This window comes from Setaria viridis, chromosome 7 (assembly GCF_005286985.2).
Source record: "Setaria viridis chromosome 7, Setaria_viridis_v4.0, whole genome shotgun sequence".
In the NCBI taxonomy this organism is placed as follows: Eukaryota; Viridiplantae; Streptophyta; class Magnoliopsida; order Poales; family Poaceae; genus Setaria; species Setaria viridis.
This window is the reverse complement of record NC_048269.2, coordinates 30784307-30807150: the sequence shown is the minus strand read 5'-3', so window position 1 is coordinate 30807150 and position 22844 is coordinate 30784307. Positions and strand designations below refer to the sequence as shown.

General features: G+C 49.8%; 3 protein-coding genes across 3 annotated transcripts; 2 read left to right on the top strand and 1 right to left on the bottom strand.

The window, feature by feature from the left end:
- Positions 1 to 4605: 4605 nt before the first annotated feature.
- Positions 4606 to 6141, bottom strand: LOC117865953 (protein IRX15-LIKE). The gene has a single exon (XM_034750228.2). It carries the CDS (start codon positions 5782 to 5784, stop codon positions 4807 to 4809), a length of 978 nt encoding a protein of 325 aa, XP_034606119.1. The 5' UTR covers positions 5785 to 6141; the 3' UTR covers positions 4606 to 4806.
- Positions 6142 to 9437: 3296 nt separating this feature from the next.
- Positions 9438 to 16803, top strand: LOC117864396 (probable inactive receptor kinase At5g67200). Its single transcript, XM_034748484.2, has 2 exons — positions 9438 to 11293; positions 15880 to 16803. The coding sequence occupies exons 1-2, from the start codon at positions 9670 to 9672 to the stop codon at positions 16443 to 16445; spliced, it is 2190 nt and encodes a 729-aa protein (XP_034604375.1). The 5' UTR covers positions 9438 to 9669; the 3' UTR covers positions 16446 to 16803.
- A 2958-nt stretch (positions 16804 to 19761) lies between these two features.
- Positions 19762 to 20494, top strand: LOC117863083 (uncharacterized). The gene has a single exon (XM_034746668.2). The coding sequence runs from the start codon at positions 20014 to 20016 to the stop codon at positions 20269 to 20271; it is 258 nt and encodes an 85-aa protein (XP_034602559.1). The 5' UTR covers positions 19762 to 20013; the 3' UTR covers positions 20272 to 20494.
- Positions 20495 to 22844: the final 2350 nt, after the last annotated feature.

Sequence of the window (22844 nt, the reverse complement as noted above, 5' to 3'; positions counted from 1 at the left end):
TCCGTCCAGGTAGCATTACATAGTGAGAGTAGACTGGCAAGAGATCACCGCCGCAGGCTGAGGCGGCGAGCCGGTCGGAGATAAGCGGCTGCGCGTGCGAGGTCCGCCGCCTCCACAAGGCGCGCCATGGCGGCGAGCAGGGCCTCCACCGCCACGCCCTTGGTCACACCCTTCACGCAAAATTCAGTATCTCAACCGATCGGGGAGCCCGGGAGACGAACATAGATGCAATTGATCGATCGAAATGCGTGCTTGCGATTTTCACCATACCACCTGAGGATCCACTTCCACGACCTGGCTGACGATGTGGCCACGGACGCCGCCGGCTCATTGGCGAGCACGGCCATCAGGTGGTGGTCGTGGGCGTGAGGACAGGGTCGGCGTTCTGGACTTCTGGTAGCGTGTTGCGGTTTCCACGATCCAAAATGGTGGAGCTGTCTGTCGTCGGCGTCGCATTGAGGAGGCGTTTGCTTCCGGTGACTTATTTTTAGCACGTGTCACATCGAATGTTTAGATACTAATTAGGAGTATTAAACGTAGACTATTTACAAAACTCATTACATAAGTGGAGGCTAAACGGCGAGACGAATCTATTAAGCCTAATTAAGCCTAATTAATCCATCATTAGCAAATGTTTACTGTAGCAACACATTGTCAAATCATGGACTAATTAGGCTTAATAGATTCGTCTCGCCGTTTAGCCTCAACTTATGTAATGGGTTTTGTAAATAGTCTACGTTTAATACTTCTAATTAGTATCTAAACATTCGATGTGACGGGTGCTAAAAATAAGTCAGCGGAAGCAAACGGACCTGAGTTTCAGTCGGTCGACACCAAACTACTGAAGCTTCCCCAACTATTCCCAGGTATTTCCTTTGGTGGCTGTACCTATAATTTAGAGTACGTATAAGGTTGGTACAGATGGGACTCGATTAAAATACAGCTCAAAAGAATCATGTGCTGTTTTCATGAACTCACTGACAAAACACATGCGCTTATCTTATCATAGTCCCTGTCCAACTGATGATCACGACTCGTTGACCAACCGAAGCATCAGAAATTAAAAACTCCTACCCCATAATTTGTTATTCCAAACACTTCTTCTATTTTCTTTGATGAGGAAAAGAAACAAAGTTCACATATATTATTTACAGTGAACTAGTAGTCCGAATAATTTGTTATTGGAAACTCTTCTGCATTTTTGGTATGTGGTATACGGATTCATACATCATGAACGATTTCCCTCTCGCCAAAATCAAGAAAGAAACATACAAGTACGACGGATTTAGCTCCATTCAATAGGATACGTGTCGTGGCAGTACGATTTTAATGCACAAGAGGTCAAGCTGTGGTGTCTCCTGACCAATAAAATCGAAAATTTCGTTCAATACCTGTACCCAACGGGAGCGAGCCAACTTGATAGGGACTGACAAGCTGAATGCAGTAAACACATGGTGGTAAGATATCCGCACAAATCGAGCACAAGATTAATCCTTGCAATGACACCATAACCTCTCTAAATTGGAGTGTTTGTTTATCTCTATAAGAGTGCCGAGGGTGGGTGTGCAATGGCAGCGGATGAGGAGGGACAGCGGCGGCGCCGCCTCCGAAGGACTTCCATGGCTGTGGTCTTGGTAGTGCTGGGCTGTGTGCATGCAGCGGTTTGGGATGGGGTGCTCCGAGCGAAAGCCTTTGTCGGTGACCTTGCTGGTGCCAATGGCGGCGGCGCCCTAGGGCGTCGTTCTTCCCATTGGGGATGTCATGTTGGAGCTCTATCCTTGCTGCACGGGGTTCTTTAGGCGAAAACTCTGTCCAAATTCTGGACGAGCGACGGCGACGCCGTCGTCGTTCCCTCCTTGGAAGCTTTGTTTCTGGAGACCCAACTCAACTTGTGGCAATATTGGTGACGCTAGTGGTCATAGGAGGTTGCCGCTGGTGGCGGCGGTCTCGTGGCGACGAGCTTGTGGCACGACAAGGTGGTATGGTGTAGGATGGCAAGCTTGGTGGGGATTGCCGAGCTCACGTGGAGGCGATCGTAGTTGTGGTGGCGGCCAGAGGTTGCCACATGTTTGTCGGGTTGGTTGCTTGCTGCGGACCTTGGCGGCTGGCGTTGCTGGGCAGCTATTAGTGCGGTGTGGGACTGTGTCGGAAAACAGCGCTTGCAGCAACGATATCGTGGGATAATTAGGCTTGCAACAGACTGCGGCGGGTTGCTCAGCTTTGCTGGGCTACTCCGCTACGGTACATCATCGAAAAATGACGCAAGCGACTTGGCACGACGGCGAAAGCTATGTGCGCGGGTTGACCAACGAGGCTAAGTCAACTTGCGGCGGCGGCTTGGCTGTTTGATGGAGACCTTGGGAAGCGGGACAATATTGCTCACCATTCTGACGATGACTTAAGAAACGGATCTGTGACATGGAGTAATGTTGCGGACATGGCAAGGCCCCGCGCGCGCGATGTTTCTTCGAGGCAACGAGAGAGGTGGAGGCCAACAGCGGATGTGACGAGGCCCTGTGCGTTACGTTTTCGTAGTGGCGACTACGAGGCAGCCTACGAAAGGTCCGGATCTGGTGGTAACACTCTATCAGGATGGAGTGTGGTGTTGTAGCAGCACTATGGTGATGGGTTCGACATGGCGGTGGCCTTCTTGGTGTGGTGCGGTCTATTTCTCTTGGTTCCCTGTCGACGCGGAGTCACGCCTGAAGGTTCGGCAACTACATGAACGTGAGACTGTCAGGGGGTGCCACGATAAAAGGCTTCGGCTCTGCGACGCTGCGAGTCGAGTGGTGTAGTGGGCTCTGCTGTCACCGATTGAGTGAAGTGGTGCGACCGCGTTGATGTCCCAATCCGACAGGTCGGGTTTAGCGGTTTTGAGTTGAGCGGTTACCCACGTTGACATCCCAATCCAACCGGACGAGTCGAGTTGTTTTTTTTCCTTTCTATTCTTTTTCTACCTATGGCCTCCTAAGACTGAAGTTTTGTAATTTTTTTCTACTAAATCACGGTTCGTTAAAAAAATTCTTAAGAGTAAGATCATACATTACGTTCACTTGTTTGCCATCAATCATGACCAACTCAATTTCCTCTCGTAAAGAAAAAGGTCGACCAACTGTATTGACAGGTACCTCGTAGCAAATTTGAAACAGTCTCAGGTATGCGAAAGTCACGTCGGATCGCAACCATTTCCGTATTTTACTTCAGAGGATAAGGATAGTACATTCTTTTTGTAAGAATTTCGGCATCAAAACTCTGTTCTTATAGGCCGGTGACCTCTGTCACTAACTGGCATTCTGAAATTGCACTTGTTAATCCAGGAGTAACTAGAAAACTGTTCATGTTAGGCGTTGGGAGTGGGGTGGTTGGCATGTCACCGGGATTGCCCAAAAAAGCCACCAAACCGGTGGCGGGTGGGGCAGCCTGTAATCGTCGCTCGTTCCTACTCACCCAAATCCAGTTTACATATATTGTCCTACGAGTTGTTCGATTCTACTACTAGGGTAGGAGAAGCCCAGCCCTAGCTCCTAGCCACAACACAAACCATTGGAGACAAAGCAGCAGCTGGCCAGCAGCACATCTGATCTGACGACGAACATCCATTGCCATTTGGTGACGGGATGATAATGCAGGAGCGCACAACGTGGTCAATCAGTCGTCATCAGAGCTCGAAAAGGCCCCCCGTTTTCTGATAGGAAAAGGCCCGGTCGTTAACGTGCGATGCCAATTTCGCCCGTCGTCCGGGCCCCGCCCCCGCGCGCGGTGCCCGGTCTCTGTCTCCATCCAGACCGCCGGCGGCTTTGGGCTGGCAGATTCTGGCGCAGCCTTCCGCCGAGTCCATACACAGGAGTCGCAACCCGCGGTCAGATTCTGCCGTGTGCTCGTGCTATTGCTTACGCGGTCGACATGTCCGGCCACGGTTTGCAGCGATGCACGATGCTTTGCTTTGCTTGGTCAATTCGAGATAGAGCAAGCAGGTTGAGAAATGAGAAGGCAGAGGAGCAAGCCGCAAAACCCTTCTTCCCAAACTGCACAAGCTTCTTCCAAAGCGAACGGTCCGCTCGTTGCCGCTTGACAGCCACACAGGTTCCCCATTCGGGGCAGACGAGACGAGATGAGCACGAGTTGTTGGGCGGTCGCCGGTCGGGGTCACCAGACGTTGCGCCAAAAGACGGCCAACTTTTTAAAACTTTTTGAACGAAACGCCGGAGCACAGCGCACGGGTACAAGCGCGCATCGGCTGATCTCATTTCGGCGCGGCAGCGCCTGGCGGGATCTGGTGACTCACTCACTAGTCACTGACGCTGATTCGAAAACTGACGAACCAACACATGCGCATCAGATCAGCGAGCCCCGACCCCCGATCTGCTTTACCGCCTGGCATCGTCAGGCAAAGCACGCAACCGAGCGGGACGAGATGGGAAAAAGAAGAGCCACTGGACGGGACTTGAGATCCAACCACCACACCGCTCGCTCGTTCATCCTGCTCGGTGCTCGCCAATTGCCATCTCCCCACTCCCACCAGCTACCGAATTGTTCGTACTCACTGATCAGACTTGCAATTGCATTATCACATCTTTTTCTCCGTCAGTGTAATGGGAACCGTGATGTGTAAAGCTCCTATTTTCTTTTCATTGTCACTTATCTCTTTTTTTTGTGATGGAGGCAATCGTATTATCTGGGTTTTTTTTGTTACAATTATCGCCCCACAAAACAACAAACACATATATGCAAGAAAAAAATTGAAAAATTAAGTAACAGCTGAGGAGAGGAGAGGAGGCTAACGATTCCGTGGCAAGATTGGCTAATTCACTTGCGGCGGTTGTTGTCTCCCGATTCCGACGAGCTCTCCCCCTGGGCGGACTCGGAGCAGAAGGCGTCGCTCCGGCCGCCGCCCCCGGGGATGACGAAGTGGCCGAGCGACGGGGTGCCGCTGCCGGCGACGCGGTTCTCGTCGCAGAGGAACTCCTTGCTGAGCACCTGCTCCACCTCGAACTGGAAGTCGTGCACCAGCACGTCCGTGGGGCCCTTGGCCGCCGTTGCGCCGGAGCGGGCCAGCACGGCGGTGGTGAAGATGGACGGCATCCTCCCCGGCGAGTTGGGGTTCCACCCGGACGGCCCGTCGATGAGCACCATGTCCCATGCCACGTCGTAGAGGTCGTTGGGCAGGTCGTTGATGGCGAGGCGGCACTCGGAGAAGAGGAGGTTCTGGACGGGGCGGCACTCCTTGGCCCGGGACGCCCGCGCCGCCGCCAGCAGGTCCCGGAAGTCGCGCACCTTGGTGGTGTAGGACACGTCGTAGGCTTCCAGCCCCGGGTGCTTGGGCTCCAGGTACTTGACGTAGAACTCGTTCTCCTCCAGGAACACCGTGCGCCCGCCGTGGTTGAGCGCCAGCCACAGTGGGGACTCGGCGCCCAGGCCGAAGACCAGGAGGTTGCAGGGCGCCCGCGCGCGGACCACCGCGGCGATGGCGCGGATGTCCGTGTCGGGCATGCGGTGCGTCGCGTTGGAGATGGAGGCGTAGTGGACCAGGGCGTCGAACACCGGGAGCGGCAGCTTGTTGTCGGACCCGGAGCCGGACCCTGCTGCTAGTGCTAAGCTGGCGTCGCTGCCCCCCGCGGCGGCGGAAGCGGAGGCGGCCGCGGAGGTGAAGTGGGAGGTGGTGTAGAGGAAGGTGAGGAAGGTGGCGAAGGCGAAGCAGAAGGCGAAGACGGCGAAGAGGGCGCGGCGGTGGCCCGACGCCGCGGACACCGCCGAGAGCTTGTCGCGGCTGCCCATAGACTTCATCCCGGCGGTGTCCCGGCTCGCGTGCTCGAGTTCACGGCGAATCGATCCCGCGGGAACAGATGCGGTTGGAGCTTGGACCTGGCGAGGAAGGAATCGATCGAGCAGGGAGGAGGGAGAACCGGAGAAGGGAGGGGAAAGTCGTCGGGGACTCTGTCCCAGCTGGGTAGCTGGTCAGCTGGATTAAGGGGGGGTAGGAAGCCTCCTGTCAGTGTGGCTGATTAGCTGGTTTTGCCCGGGTCCTAGCGTGGTTTGTTGGCTCAAAAATCATCTGCCGCGTCAGGCCGCGGCACGTTGTTGGTGCGGACGGGACGGGATCAAAATCGAAGGGCTTCGGCTTTTGGCGGTTGCGACTTGGTACTTACCATCCTTGGCCATCGTATGGATGCGTGACCTCGTGAGTGGTCCTGTAGCTTAGCGTGTAGACGTATGGAATGGCGGTGGTATGGCACGGGGGACGACACTGGACACGACACGCAAGTCAGCCTGTGGCCCAACGGGGACTGCCGACTCCGCGACGATAGGCGGTGCGCCTGGTCCAGTGACTAGTGGTGTCAGGTGTCAACTGTCCAGATATTTCTTAATCTTAGCTAATGACGTTCTCATACTTGCCATACGCGGGCTTGTTTGGCTGATCCATTACTTTGTCATAACTAGCTTTAGGCGAAAGCTGCCATGGAAATATCATTAACAAAATTGAAACGATAAATGTTACGATTTTGGTTACAGAACATGTGTACAACATATAGTACATATAGCTAAGGAGTTGTGACAGCGAACATTTAGCTTCGGCAATATGCCTCAAATCCTGTAGGTAAATTTGCCAACACTTCCCACAACTCTATATTTCCTTTGGAATTCGAATTCATTCGAAATTGCTCTTGAGCTGGTTTCAAAATCATGCACCGTGTTTTTTTTTTTTTTTTTGGGGGGGGGGGGGGGGGGGGGGGGGGGGGGACAGGAATGTATGACTGTATCATGTGTTAGTAGCAGTTTCCTCGAAGACGACGACGGGCTGCGTTCACCTGAAGTTGGGTCCGTAAGCCCAATAAGCCCTGAAGTTGCCTGCCTTCACTTATCGGGGCCTCCTGTATGCTTTACTAACTGGGCCGCTCAGCTCGGGTTTTTACGCGCACGCAATTCTTCTGCTTTTGCACGCAACACCAGCAGCCAACAGGAAGCCACATCTGCCGTCAAGCACAAGCAGCAAGAGCAGGTGCTCAATCACATCTGGATTCAGGCAGCACTGTTCCATCACATGCATTAGAATAGAGAGGACTTCTCTAAGCCTAAGGTCGACGAGGTCTAGCAGGTCTAGGAGTTGAAGCACATGTTTGCCACACAATTAAGCAACTGATGACGGGGAAAGCGGGGGAATGAGAGTTATCATGAATTTCGGTTGGATCATCGCTTTCATTTCTTTCCAGCTGCTCTCTGGTTTAATTTTTGACCCGAGAATGTTTAGTCGTTTCTGCGTGGAATGGAACTGTCCGGGGGAAAATCAGCACCAAATCGCCCGATGACACGAACCGATCAACAGCAGTGGCAGTAGCAGTGGTCAGATGCATGGAGCTCCATTTGAGAGCTGAAACTACGAGAACAAAGAGGCAGAATAACATCAACGGCTCTGTCCTGGACATCATCAAGCGCGAAACAAGGCGCCAAGCGCATCATTCATCGGCAGAGAGAAAGTCCTTGTTTAGTTCACCCCTAACTCCCAACTTTGGTACTATGCAAAAAGAAGATTCCTCATCACATCAAACTTGCGGTACATGCATGGAGTACTAAATGTAGACAAAATTAAAAACTAATTGCACAATTTTGTTGTACTTTGCGAGACGAATCTTTTGAGCCTAATTAGTTAATGTTTGGACAATAATTCACAAATACAAACGAAACGCTACAGTGTGCTACAGTGCTGTAACAGTAATTTGGCACCTCCAAACTTTGGCGACTAAACAAGGCCAAAAACCGCGGCAGTGATGTCCGAAGGCGCCAAAACAACCGTAGCATGAATCTTCAGAGATGTCACAGCGTCAGAGTACAAAACTAGTCTTTGACGCCGGAGTATGATGATGGCCTTGACATGTGAAGTTTGGTAGCATTTGGTACGGTGCCCACTGTCTAGCTTCCGTCTTGAACGACCTTTTAATTTGCTGAATGATTCTGTTCTGTTTCTTCGGGGAAATGTGCATATAGGATATGATGCACATCGAAGGTTTTTGAATTTCGAATCATTAAGTTAAAAAAAAGAATTTCGAATCATCAGACAGCGCGACAGAAACGTAGGGCCCAAGACTGACGAGATGGGGCCAAATTTTCACTCTGTAGTCTGTTCTACTCTGTGGAACCCTGCTCGCTCCATGACTCCTGCACCAACACTGATGTCACTGACCACTTGGGCACAGGTAGAAATGTGGAATGGCAGCCAGAACTTCTTTTCAAAAAAAAATAAGAATAGCAGACAGAACAATTTGTGTCCTCGGAGGAGCTGCGCCCACCGTGAGCAATCCTGGCCGCGCACGTGAGGCCGCGCCTCTTTCCATGGATACCTCCCTGCCTTTACAGTTCAGAGTTCACGGCCGCGCACCGTCATCGTCCATTCGTCCCTGTTGCAGGACGCTCGGGGTAGACGGGCGCCATGAATTTGCAGGCTCCACCTCCGGGAGCAGGGACGTGCACCGGCGTATAGTAGCTTCGTACGTGATATACCTAGGAGTGTAGTACGATTTGCTTTGATTTGCTTCACCGGGTTCACAAGGACGGAAGGGAAAGCTTTGGGGACGAAACGACGGGGTACTGGACTAGTGACAATGGCAGTGCATTCGCAAAGAAAAAAAAAAGGTGACAATGGCAGTGGTACAAAATGCTGTGGATCGGGCCTGCGGGATGAACCTCTTCTCGTTGCGCCATTTTTGGGCCTTAGGGGAGAACGTGCAGCCCAGCCAGAGGCCAGCCTCCTCCGGCCTCCGGCGACGACGACTCATTTTACCACGCCAGCTCGGACCCGGAGGAGTCGGAAGGGAAACATTTCCCGTCTGCCGACAAAAGCATCCAGATGATTTACCACGACCGGCAGCAGTCACGCGGGCCCGCATCCTGATTGAATATCGCTGGGGCCCACCGTCCCCGTTGCTACTGCACCCCGGGGGCCCTGCCTGACAGCCACAGTAAAAATTTGCATTCATTTGGGCGTACGGTCAGTCTTAAAAAAGAGGTAGGTACATCGCTCCCATGCGTCCTTCTACCGTGCAACGGCTCCTTTTCAAACATTCCCCGTGCAAATCCGTATCTTTCATCCGTGTTTTCATACGTACGACTATACGAGCACAAAATGGTTCGAATTATTTGCAAAAAATCAAAGACATATAGAGAGATACGTATGTCACTTCGTAGCCACTGAACGAAACAAGGAGACGGTCCATTGTGGTTGTGGTTGTGCACTTTGCTTGATCTGCATTTTGCTTTCAAAGTCGTTGGCCATCCAAATTGTGGTAGCAGGCTTGTACTTGTAGCGTGTGCGAGTGCCAGTGCGACTAGTGTCTCTCTCCGTGATCTGCGTTTAAAACTGCTAGCTGCGTGCTTGCATTCCTGTCCCCGCTAATGAGTTTCCCCGTACGCCTATAATAACCGGGGGAAAAAAGCAACGCTAAACTCCACGTACCACCCACGTGCCGCCGCGACCACCCTCTGACCCCTCTCCGTCCCGACTCGGAGCCCAGCCCATCTCCTCCTCGTCCTCCCCTCGGCATCGGCAGACCGCAGACGGCAGCCACTCCCACTCCACCGCACCACCACCACCACCCTCGAGTTACATGCCGCCGCTCCACTGAAATCCACCACCTCTCCCTAACCCCAAAACCCCCCGTACACACCCACCGCGCCGCAATGCCGCACCACCGCCCCCGCATCCCGCTCACCATCCTCCTCCTGCTCCTCGTCACCACCGCCGCATCCGCGGCTGGGGTGGTGGCCCCCGGCGGCGCCGCATCTCACTCGCAGCCGACGCTTCCGTCCCCGGTACAAGCCGCGGCGGCCCCGCCCACGGCGCCGGCCTCGAAGCCGCCGGCACCCGGCGCCGCGTCGCACTCGCAGCCGACGCGGCCGTCCCCGGTCCGAGCAGTGGCCCCCTCCGCGGCGCTGGCGTCGAGCCCGCCGGACCCGGCCGCGCTCCTCGCCGCCTTCCTCGCCAAGGCCGACCCGTCCTCCCACCTTCGCGTGCCCCCGGCGGCATCCCCGTGCTCCCGCCCCGGGATCACCTGCACCGCGTCCGGCCAGATCATCCGCCTCGTCCTCGAGTCCGTGGGGCTCAACGGGACGTTCCCGCCGGACACGCTCTCGGGCCTCGCGGAGCTCCGCGTGCTCAGCCTCAAGTCCAACGCGCTCCACGGCCCTGTCCCCGACCTCTCCCCGCTCGCCAACCTCAAGGCGCTCTACCTCGCGGGGAACCGCTTCTCGGGCCCGTTCCCGGCCTCGCTCGCGACTCTTCGGCGGCTCCGCTCCATCGACCTCTCCGGGAACAGGCTCTCCGGCGAGCTCCCGCCCGGCATTGAGGCCGCGTTCCCGCACCTCACCTTCCTCCGCCTCGACGCCAACCACTTCAACGGCTCCCTCCCGGCGTGGAACCAGTCCTCGCTCAAGGTGCTCAACGTCTCCTACAACAACTTCTCGGGGCCGGTGCCGGTCACGCCCGTCTTGACGCAGGTGGGCGCCGCCGCGTTCGCGGGCAACCCCGAGCTCTGCGGCGAGGTGGTCCGCCGCGAGTGCCGCGGCTCGCACCTCCTCTTCTTCCACGGAGGCGGCAACAACGGCACCGCCGCTCCCCCTGTTCAGAGCGCTGCCGCGAGCGACAGTGGCCCGCAGCGGGAGAGCTTGAGCATGCCGGATTCGTCCGCGCCGCACGCGAAGAAAGTGAGGAGGAGGACCACGTTGGCTGTCGCAGTTGCCGTGGGCACGGTCCTGGCCGCGCTTCTCCTTTGCGCCATGATTGCGATGAAGAGGAGCAACGGGAGGAGGCGCCCGAGCTCCGCAACGTACGCAAGCCCCAACCCCAAGAAGAGCGCGCCCGCCTCGGAGGTGAGCAGGGACAATGCTGACATGGGATACGTGGAGTGCGTTCCTGATGAGGAGACAGCGGCGATTATGGTGCCGGAGGAGAAGGCGCGGAGGCTGGAGCGGAGCGGTTGCCTAACATTCTGCGCTGGCGAGGCGGCGAGCTACAGCCTCGAACAGCTGATGCGCGCTTCGGCAGAGGTGCTCGGCCGCGGGAGCGTCGGGACGACGTACAAGGCGGTGCTCGACGGCCGGCTTGTCGTGATTGTGAAGAGGCTGGACGCGGCCAAGATTGGCCCGGCTGCGCTGGAAGCAGAGGCGTTCGAGCAGAACATGGATGCAGTTGGCCGGTTGCGGCATCCGAACCTTGTGCCGCTCCGGGCATTCTTCCAGGCTAAGGAGGAGCGGCTGCTCGTGTACGACTACCAACCTAATGGCAGCCTCTACTCTCTCATCCATGGTACGTTCCGTGCTCTTCTCTTAGGATCTGAATGCTGGAACTTGTTAATAGAGTATCTAATCAGCTGTTAGGTGTGTTGGACAGACTAAACTGATTGGTGCTTGGAACAATTCTAGTGTTCACCTTTACATCTAGTACTACTACAGTAGATTATTAGTGACCTAGGCTAGCTTTACCTTTTCAAAGTAGACATTCTTCATCCCATGGCCACGAATTGAAATTCAGCGGACTTGGCCACGTGAAAACATGGCAGCAGAATGTGGACGCCACCAGTGGGCTCTCTTCTCTGAGAACCCATTAAACAAAGCATACAGGCACTCATAAGTGGCCGCTGGTCACCTTTTTAGCTTCATGGAAGAAAAACAAGGAGCATGGTTGCATACTTGCATTGCATATAATGTTTTGCTGACTAGTAATCACTGCCAATGGTATGATATTGCTTAAACACATTATTTTGATTATGCAAGACTATTGGGAAGTAGTCCAGCAAGGTATGATGGATTTAGTGGGCAGTGAAAAATGCCAGTTCAACCTCTACACTAGACTTGCTTTTGGGAAGTGCATACTTCAGGACTTCCACGTTTTCTTTTTATGAACCAGATATTTGGGGGACTAGCTCTGCTTATATTGCATCTACAATTAGCGGCCTTGTAGTTTTTTTCCCGCCTATGTTAAACCTAGCCATTCTAATGGAGATGAAACCTAAGATTGGCAAGAGTATTGTGACAAATTGTTCAATGGTGAGAATGAGAACACAACCTTGCAGTTGGAGGACTCTTTTGATGACACCAACACGCACTTTGTGCAGAAGATACAAGAATCCGAGATCAGAGAGGCATTGAAAAGGATGAAAAGTGGTAAGGCGATGGGTCCGGATGGTATCCCAATTAAGGTGTGGAGATGCCTCGGGGATATAGCCAGGATATAGCCATAGTATGGCTAACCAAGTTGTTCAACCATATTTTTCGGTCGAACAAGATGCCGGAAGAGTGGAGAAGTATACTGGTACCAATATACAAGAATGAGGGAGATATTCAAAGTTGTACTAATTACCGAGGAATTAAGTTGATGAGCCATACTATGAAGCTATGAGAGAGAGTTATCGAGCATCGTTTGAGAAGGATAACACGGGTCTCTATGAACCAATTTGGTTTCATGCCTGGAAGGTCAAACATGGAAACTATTTTCTTAGTAAGACAAGTTATAGAGCGGTATAGGGAGAAGAAGAAGGACCTACACATTGTTTTCATTGACTTGGAGAAGGCGTATGATAAAGTACCAAGGAATGTTATGTGGTGAGCTTTGGACAAACATAAAGTCCCAACGAAGTACGTTGGACTTATTAAGGACATGTACAACAATGTTGTAACTAGAGTCCGAACAAGTGATGGCGACACAGATGACTTTCTAATTGGAATAGAATTGCATCAGGGGTCTGCTTTGAGCCCTTATCTATTTGCCTTGGTGATGGATGAGGTAACAAGGGACATTCAAGGGGATATCCCTTGGTGTATGCTCTTCGCGTATGTAGTGCTAGTTGATGAAAGTTGAGCAGGAGTAAATAGGAAACTGGAGTTGTGGCGGGAGACCCTAGAGTCAAAACGTTTTAGACTGAGCAGAACTAAGCGGGTGTTTGGATACCTCGGACTAAACTTTAGTCCCTGTCACATCGGATGTTTGCACACTAATTAGGAGTATTAAATATAGTCTATGATAAAACTAATTGCATAAATGAGGGCTAATTCGCGAGACGAATCTATGAAGCCTAATTAGTCCATGATTAGCCCATGTGATGCTACAGTTTCATGTGCTAATTATGGATTAATTAGGCTTAATAGATTCATCTCGCGAATTAGCCCACGTTTATGCAATTAGTTTTATAATTAGTTCATGTTTAGTCCTCCTAATTGGTATCCAAACATCCGATGTGACCCGAACTAAAAATTAGTCCATAGATCCAAACACCTCCTAAAACTGAATATATGAGATGTGACTTTGGCACTACTACACATGAGGAGGGAGATGTTAGTTTGGAAAGCCAAGTAGTGCCCAGGAAGGATACATTTCGATATTTGGGATCAATGCTACAATGAGATGGGGATATTGATGAGGATGTTAGTCATAGAATCAAAGTGGGGTGGATGAAGTGGCGCCAAGTATCAGGAATTTTATATGACAAGAGGGTACCATGAAGCTAAAAGGCAAGTTTTATAGGACGGCGATTAAACCTGCAATGTTGTATGGTGCAGAATGTTGGCCTACAAAAAGAAGACATGTCCAGCAGATAAGTGTTGCGAAAACGTGTATGTTGCGTTGGATTTGTGGTCATACGAGAAGGGATTGAGTCTGGAATGAGGATATACGTGATAGGTTAGGGTAGCACCAATCGAAGAAAAAGCTTATCCAACACAGGTTGAGATGGTTTGGACATGTCAAACGAAGACCTCCGGAGGCAGTGGTGCGCAGTGGAACCCTAAGGCGTGACAGTAATGTGAAGAGAGGCAGAGGAAGACTAAAATTGATATGGGAAGAGGCAATAAAAGGAGATTTGAAGGGATGAAATATACCCAAAGATTTAGCCCTCGATAGGAGTGCTTGGAAAACAGCTATTCATGTGCCCGAACCCTGATTTGTGGCTCTTGTTGAGTTTCAACTCTAGCCTACCCCAACTTGCTTGGGATTGAAAGGCTATGTTGTTGTTGTTGTAGATTTTTTTCCCTCACAGTGATATGCTAAATATGCTAACATAATTTGAAATTTGTAATGATATTGGTGAGGCTTTGGAAACATACATGTTTTTGGCAAAGGTAAACGAAACTCTTCACAGGTTATAGAACATGTTAAAATAACAATACATTTTTTATACATTCAAAGGATACTTAGTTCATAAATTGTATGTGTAGATATTTTATCAGTTGCTCTTAATAGTTCTGAATAAAACTCTATTGTTCCACGGTTCCACCTTCTAGGTTAGCACCTTTGGTTTGCGCACAAGTGCAGGATCTTCTCCCCATGGCAGCTCCTATTATCTTCTTTCTTCCGCTCCTTCCTTGCAGTCTCCTTTCCACAGTGCCTCCAGCCATGCACTTGACCGCCACAAACAGCAAGGCGCTGACTTTGTCACGTCGTTTCAGTCTCACGGAGTCACGGACCTGATGGGAGTCACAACCTCACCTATTGGCTACAAGCAAGTTGCAGCGCCATGCAGCCATGCGTGAGGTTTTGTTGATCCAAACACCTGCAGCGCTCTCCATGGATGGGCAGAAACAGTGGATGAAGGAAGAAGATGGGTCTTGGGGAGGGGATATAAGTAAAGTGGGGCCAGCGAACAATCCTGAGCATTGGTTGATGCATTTTTAGATAAAGGAAATAGTTCCGTTGGTTGATGCATGGATGGCAGATGTTGGTGCTACTGTTGCCGTAGCAGTAATGAGCGTACCTGATCCTGGTCCATGGTCTAGGTTATTTTCAAACTAGACTGTCTTTATGCTAATTGAAATTCAGAAGACTTGGCCACGTGAAAATCTGGCTCGGAATGTTGACGCCTATTGAATCCATATATGCGCTGGATAGGTTGATTGCTTGGACTTTTTCCTTGTGATCCCAGTAACCAAAGCATACATGCACTCATAACTCATAAGTGGTTACTGGTCACATGTAGCAGTCATCTGGCTAATGATTTGTTTAGAAAAAACGAGAAGCCTGCAGGTAATGTTTTTGTGAATAGTATTCATTACCAAAAGATATAATGGATGATATTGCTTCTTCACTCGATGTTGAAATGATAAATATGCAGCACTATTTGGAAACGGCAGGTGTATAATAAATTTTTGTGGTCCTTGAAAAACATCAATTGAACTTCCATAGTGGAATTTATGGTTCATGACTTCTCCTTTGTATTTTTCTTTATTTTTGAAGAATAAAAAATTAGCGACTTGCTCCTCTTAACAGTTCATCTGTATTTATGGTAGTGAGGTCTGGGTTTAGTATCTTTTGTAACAGTAGCATGCTCATAATAGTTGAGATGTGGCATGATATTGGCCAGTGCTTAGGAATTTGCAGATGAGATGAACATTGGAGTAACAGAAGGCTTCATTCATGTCTTATGTTGATTTGCTTTATGATCATTGATTAGTAATGCAGTGTCCTATTTACGCTCCAGCTAATTAAACAAAATACTCCCTCCATCCCAAATTATAAGTCATTCCAAGAATTTTGGAGTTGGAGAGTCAAAGTATCTCAAGTTTGACCAAATTTATATGATAATATAATAACATTTATGATGTCAACTAAGTATCATTAGATTCTTCATCAATTATATTTTCATAGTATACCTATTTGATGTCATAAATCTTTATAATTTTCTCTATAATTTTGGTCAAATTTGAGATGCTTTGACTCTCCAAGATTCTTGGAATGACTTATAATTTGGAATGGAGGGAGTACTTTTTATAGCTGAGCTAAACAAAAGTCTTCACAAGTTAAAACATCTCAATATGTCAAGCTTTTTGTATGCAGGCTAAATTGTATAACCGTATGTTTTATCAGTTGTGCTTAATAGTTAAGTTAACTTTTGTGACCTGCAGGTTCAAGGTCATCGCGAACAAAACCACTTCACTGGACATCATGCCTGAAGATAGCAGAAGATGTGGCACAGGGCCTTGCTTACATTCATCAAGCATCTCGACTTGTCCACGGAAACATCAAATCTTCTAACGTTCTGCTTGGTTCTGACTTTGAGGCTTGCCTTACAGACAATTGCTTGTCATTCCTCCTGGAATCATCAGAGGTCAAAGACGATGCTGCTTATAGAGCACCAGAAAACATGAAGTCCAACAGAATGCTAACTCCAAAATCAGACATATACGCTTTTGGTGTACTCCTCCTTGAGCTCCTTAGTGGAAAGCCACCACTACAGCATTCAGTCTTGGTCGCAAGTAATCTTCAAACCTTCGTCCAGTCAGCGAGAGAAGATGAAGGAGTGGACAGTGACCGTATCTCAATGATCGTCGACATAGCCGCTGCTTGTGTTCGGTCATCACCAGAAAGTCGGCCTGCCGCCTGGCAAGTACTTAAGATGATCCAGGAGGTGAAGGAAGCAGATACAACTGGTGACAACGACAACGACAGTGATCTTACCAGCAACTCCTAGTTGCCTCTTAGGGTCCATGTCATAATTCGAAGCAACCGTATCAGTGCTAGTGTAGGAGCTTGTCTACAGGTTCTTGCTGGATGGATGTAGATCGGATATTCAAAATGAAGGTGAACTCTAGTGTAGGAGAAGGCAATATAATCATGATCTCTCTGGTTGGTATCGTTTTGAGCTACGGATGCTGTAACATATTTAGGATTTCTGTAGTGGCAGCATGTTCTTGTCTGTTGCTAGCACTAGAAATTTTAGCTCCGCTCTGTTATGTGAAATTGTATCAGGCTTTATAGTAGTAAAGTTACTAAAACAGTGTGTTGAGCTAAGATCTGCTTCTATATTCTATTACTACCAAGTATTGTGATGTTTTTGTGTATGGTTTAGTTTGAGGAATTGAATCGTGAAGGACCATTTCTTTAGCTTTCAAACTAATCTGCCTCTCCAACGTGTCAAGTGGCTGAAAGGCAGCATGCTCAAGTGGTAAGAAGTGAATAGATGTTGTCTTGCAGAGGTTATTGCTTACACCAGACCTGTAACTTTGCTGGTTGCAGCTCAAGAACCTAATTTTGGTGGTCTCCTATACTAGAAGCTGCATTCATTTTATAGCTGAAATTCACCAAAAATATAAAAGTAAATGTTCATCTTCTATAATTAACAACCTTGCTTTGAAATTTGCCATGGGGATATTTTTGCCAGTTGCTACTTGCTAGGAGTACTTGCGAAACTGTGTGATCTGGCCACCAGGGTCCCTGGTTTTCAGTTGCAGCGTCGGCGTCGCAGATATGTTACTGTCCAATTCTCTGGACCGCTGATGCCGTGGACATAAATATCTGGGGGCTCCTATCTACCTTCTGGTAGATAGTTAGCACTTATATCTATAATCCATTAATAGCACAGTAACCAGTCCAAAGTAGCCCATAAGCTAATCTGCCGTTTGTTTGTTTGTTTGTTTGTTTTTGCACGCGCCGTCCGTCTGCTCGATCAAAAACAAAGGCGTGCGGGAAGGTAGAGTGCTTGACCACTTGGGGAACCCGTGCACTGCACGACGCATGAGCATGAATGCAGGATGGGGTCATGTTAGCAACTTTTTCGTTGTATTATTCCTCAACCTCGTTATGTTTTTGAAACTATTGATATTCACTTTTATTTTTAAAAAAAGAACAGAGAAAAAAATGCAAAGTTATTTATTCAACATTTTAAATACTAGATTCAACATTTTAAAATCTAGTCCAAAATTTCAAATGAAATGGTTCAACAATTTTTTAGGTAATGTTGAAATAGTATGTTCAACATTTTAAATACTAGATTCAACATTTTTAAAGTCTAGTTCAACATTTCAAACGAACCATATCAACATTTTATACGGTAATGTTGAAATAGTATGTTCAACATTTTAAATACTAGATTCAATATTTTTAGATCTAATTCATAATTTGTAGTAAACTAGTTCACCATTTTATACGGTAATGTTGAAATAGTGTGTTCAACATTTTAAATACTAGATTCAACATTTTACATCTAGTTCAACATTTTATATGATATTGTTGAAATAGAATGTTTAGCATTTTAAACACTAGACTCAACATTTTTTAAAATCCAATTCAATATTTTGAATGAATTAGTTCACCATTTTATATGGTCATTTTTTAAAATCCAATTCAACATTTTGAATGAATTAGTTCACCATTTTATATGATCATATTGAAATAGTACCTTTGAAATATTGAGTTAGGTATGTAAATGTTGAAGTAGCTCACTTAAAATGTTTACATTCAAATAACAAATTAAAATAGTCATGTTGGATCTCGTTTTGTAAAGAAAAATATAGGGAACATCATAATTCAAACGGAATTGAAATTGAATGCACCGTTTGAGAGAGAAGTGAGTTTTAAATTTGAAAACCAAACCTCCGACCACTAGCAACAACCTGTCGCATGTCCCATCAATGTCAGACCACCTCCTAGGCTCCTAGCAGCAGCCCGCAGCAAGCGCACATGCCTCTCATCTACTCCCGTTAATTATAATATTGCGTGCGCATCTTAAAGCGGAAGATAAATAAACAACTATCTCTTCCGTCCGGAAGATGGATAGGATTCCCGCAAATACCTTGGACTGTTGGTTGGGCTGTACTTGTCCATCCGAGAGATGGCAGTTAGGCAATCTGAGGCCCATAATGCGGCGTTTGTTAAGCCTAGTGTCAGTGAGCCCATGTAGATAGGGGCCCATAAATCAAGGAGTTCTTGAGAGTTGCGGACTTCACGTCTTCAGTTCTTCGCCAGGTAGGTTAACGGCTTTCGGGAACAGTTTGTGCACCAGAGTAGGGCAGTAGGAGTACTTTGGAGCGAGGATTGTCAACTCAAACTTTGTACCCCTTCCATCCCAAAAAATACGTCATCTTAGGAATTTTAGACAAATTAACAAAGAGGTAAAATAACCTCAATTAGACAAATTAACAAAGAGGTAAAATAACCTCAATTGCCCCTATTTATTAGCTATATTTTATGCTAATTGACTGTTGCATGTCCACGTACACATGCACACATACCAAATTAAATATAACAACTTATTTTTAGATAAATTTGAATCGCAGAAGGACATATTTTTTTGAGGTGGAGGAAGTATGCAAGCTATCGGATGGAGAGACTGTCCTAGAATTAGTTTTTTTTAAAAGACTGTCCTAGAATTTGATGGAGTATTTTTAGATTGCCTCCAATATAAAGCCCTTGTTTAGTTCACCCCCAACTCCCAACTTTGGCACTATGCAAAAAGAAGATTTCCCATCACATCAAACTTGCAGTACATGCATGGAGTACTAAATGTAGACGAAATTAAAAACTAATTGCACAGTTTTGTTGTACTTTGCGAGACGAATCTTTTGAGCCTAATTAGTCAATGTTTGGACAATAATTCACAAATACAAACGAAACGCTACAGTGTGCTACAGTGCTGGTACAATAATTTTGACACTCCAAATTTTGGCAACTAAACAACACCAAAATCCAGTCTTAAATAGAACTCCTATAACTTCGCTTTCAATCAGGAACAGGTTGCCCGTACCGCAGGGCACAGGGCGCCGGCACAACTGGCCCGGGCATACGAATTTCAAAAGGCCGGCAAATTTTTTTAAAAAAATAGGAAAAAAAAGAGAAAAGAGAACGTAACATCACGGACCCACCGGCAGAAATAGCACGGTCAGTCAGTCGGTCACGACGGAAGCCCGTGTGGCCGTGTCCGCAAGCATCGGTAATCAGTTTACTCCAGTGTCCAACCCGGCAACCCCACACAAGGTCGGATCGGCGACTCGGCGTGCCAGAACGTGCCACCCTTTTTTATCTGGACTGGATCTTTGGCGATCCCTCTCCGTCTGCTCCTCTCGCCCGGCAAGCCCAACAACTGGCCGTCCACGCTCGCAACTGGGGAAGGCCGCACCCGCCTCCCCCTCCCCCTCCCATCCCTCCCGGCAAGTGACACTGACACCACCGAGCACAGCGAGGTTGCCATCCTTCCCTTTCATCCCCTAGCTGAGATCGACGAACAGGGCAGCGGCAGAAGCTTCCGCGTGGCGGCGTGTGCGATGGGGATCCACCTGCTGGGGGTCGTGGCGGCGAGGGGCTTCCTGCAGGTGTTCCAGGTGTCGGCGCCGCTGCTGTGGCCGCTCAACCTGTGGATGCCGCTGGCGCGCCACCTGTCCGAGGCCTGCGCCGCCTTCTACGGCGCGCTCTTCTCGCACGCCGCCCGCCTGCGCGCCACCGTCCGCCGCCGCCGCCGCGGGGGCGAGAGCCTGCTCGACGAGTACTTACGCAACGCGCTCCTGACGACGCCCTCGGACTGATCCGAGCCGAGCGGCCGGACAACAGGGGTGGCGCTCCTCCCGATCCGTGAGTAGCCGAGCAGGTAGCTTGGATTTGCTATTTCCCTTCGTTTTTTCTTCTCGCTGTTCTTCCTTGCCGTGCTTTGGGTGCTTCACTGCTTACTCCATTGTAGGCAGTGGGAGATGCTCTGTGTTGTGAAGAAAACATCACGATTTGTAAATACAAACGCCATTTTAATCGGCATCGAGCTTCCAGCAGGTTTACATGTATATAGTATATGCTAGTACTACTACTATGAGACAGCACGAATGCCGTACCCGCTCGATTAATTAAGTGTATTTTCGTGTACGATAGATCTTCGTTGAATGACGATGGCCGCCGGGGGATCTTATCCTTTTTTTAGGCCGACTCATAATTTTCTTTTTGAACGACCAGCTGGATGGATTCTTAGTTTTTTTTTAAAAAAAGGTTTGCCATTTAAAAAAAAGATTCCGATCCAAACCTATTCGTGGGTTGGCATGGCGCAGGCACGCCCTGTCTTTAAGGCCAGACAGATTGGCCCAGCGGGCCCTTCTGGGCCCATACGGTAATTTGGTGTCCTTTGGAGGCCCGGACTCAGGATTTTCTTTTTGAACGGCCAGCTGGATGGATTTCCTATTTCCTAGTCGGCCGGGCGCCTTGATTCGTTCGATGCGAACCCGACAAATTGGCACAGCGGGCCCCACTTGGCCCATCCGATAATTTGGTGTCCATGTCCACGGTTGGGTAATAATTACGTGCCGATCACTCATTATTCATCAACAAAGAAGGGTGCGATGAGTAGGCCTGGAAGGTTCTTCTTCCAGATCATCGCGGAACGAAACATCATCGATTCGTCGTAGGCAGGGCAGACTCGGTGGTGGTAACTCTTCGGCCTTCGGACGGTGGGGGACCGCAACACTCTACGGCCATTGCTTGCTACGAGTAGTACGTTACCGTCCTCTCGAGCCAACATTGATAGCGCTGGGATCTGAATATCTGATCATGATCTGTGTGGGCTGTGGCTGAAGAACCGAAGGCGACGGCACCACGAATAACAGCACGACAATGCAGCCTCCCTCTCTTTAGCACTAGAGCTATAGATGTCCAGAAGACCTGTGCCCGACAGCCCAACATGAAGCACGTTTTTAGGCCCGCAAGAGCACGGCTCGGCACGGTGGCTTCCATGCCTGTGCTGGCCAAGCCCGCTAGCTCGTGCCGGACGTGGGCCGCCACCCCAGCACGTCGGACGACACGAGCCCGGCACGGTATGAAGGCCTGCCCGCCTCCCCGCCGCCAGCCTCCTCCTCCACGATTCTCTCTCCCTCTTGCTACGCGTGGAGGCTCGGAGCCCCTCCTCTCCAGGATCCACCGTCGCCGGCTCCACTGCTCTCCTCCACGGCGGCGGCGACTGCTCCACTGTGCCTCTCTCCGAGCTTCGCCTCTCCTCCCATCCACCCCCCCTGCTCCAGCCGCTCGCCTGCTCCCCACCGTCCTCCTCTCCAAGCTCCACCTCCCTCCGTCCCTCTCCCTCCGGCGGCCGGCGCCACCTCCCCAATGCGATGGCGAGCATGCAGATGAATCCGGGGGTCGCACAGGGGCAGCGGCCGGCGGCTTGTCGAGCTGGAGGCGGCGGCGCGCAGGAAGAGAAAGAGCACCCTCCGTCGGCCCTTCCCTCTCCCGGCTCCAACCTCCAGCAGACGCCGGCGGCTCCACAAATCCCGGCGGCGGCGAACCGGCGACTGCTCCACCGTGCCTGGGCTGGCACTGGGCTCGCCGGGCTGTCCGTGCCAACCGGCCCGGTCCGGCACGAAATGGGCCCGTGGGTCCGGGCCTGGGCCGTTGGTGCAGCCCGTGAGCGAAGCTCCAATTACCTTTCCGAATGATCGGAAAAAAAATCTTTAGTTTTGAAGCAAGGGACGAGCGGGAAAGCCGTTGCGTTTCCGTACACGCGCAAGCCTCAATTCCCTTTTCTCGAGAGCAGGAGTCAGCCGTGAAAGCCTTTAGTACTTTAGTAAGACGAGTAGCCCTTAAACAAAATTAAAGGCTCATGATCAGATCGATCGGTTTCGGGTCAAATAGGAAGAACGTAAATCTTCCACCTCCGGAAAGCGCCTCCCAGTCTGTGGCTCCCTTTGCCCACGATCACCCTGCGGAGCCTACCCAAAGGTTCAGGCCGGTCGGGCCTGGTCCGGGATGAAGTTGGGCGGGCCTAGCTGGGATTGGACCGCCCGTTTGGACATTAGAGCCTGGAGGCCCGCATGAATGCTTTATGCTGTCAGGATTCAACCTTTAATTTTAGGAATCATCGTCATTCGCCGTACTGCCGGCAACAAAGAAAAGTCAGGGTTCGTTCTGCCTCTCGTTATTATTCTTCGCCGCGCTCTTCACTTGACAACTGACCAGTGACCCCTACGTATATGCTAGTACGCAGAACAATTTGTTTTTTGCTTGTATCCAAAGATAAAAGTACGATTCGCCTGTTTATAAATTATATTTCATATCTTGTGCACGACTCCAGAGTCGTCATAAAATACTTGCACGCTACAATCAAATCCGTCATTTTTTTCTAACG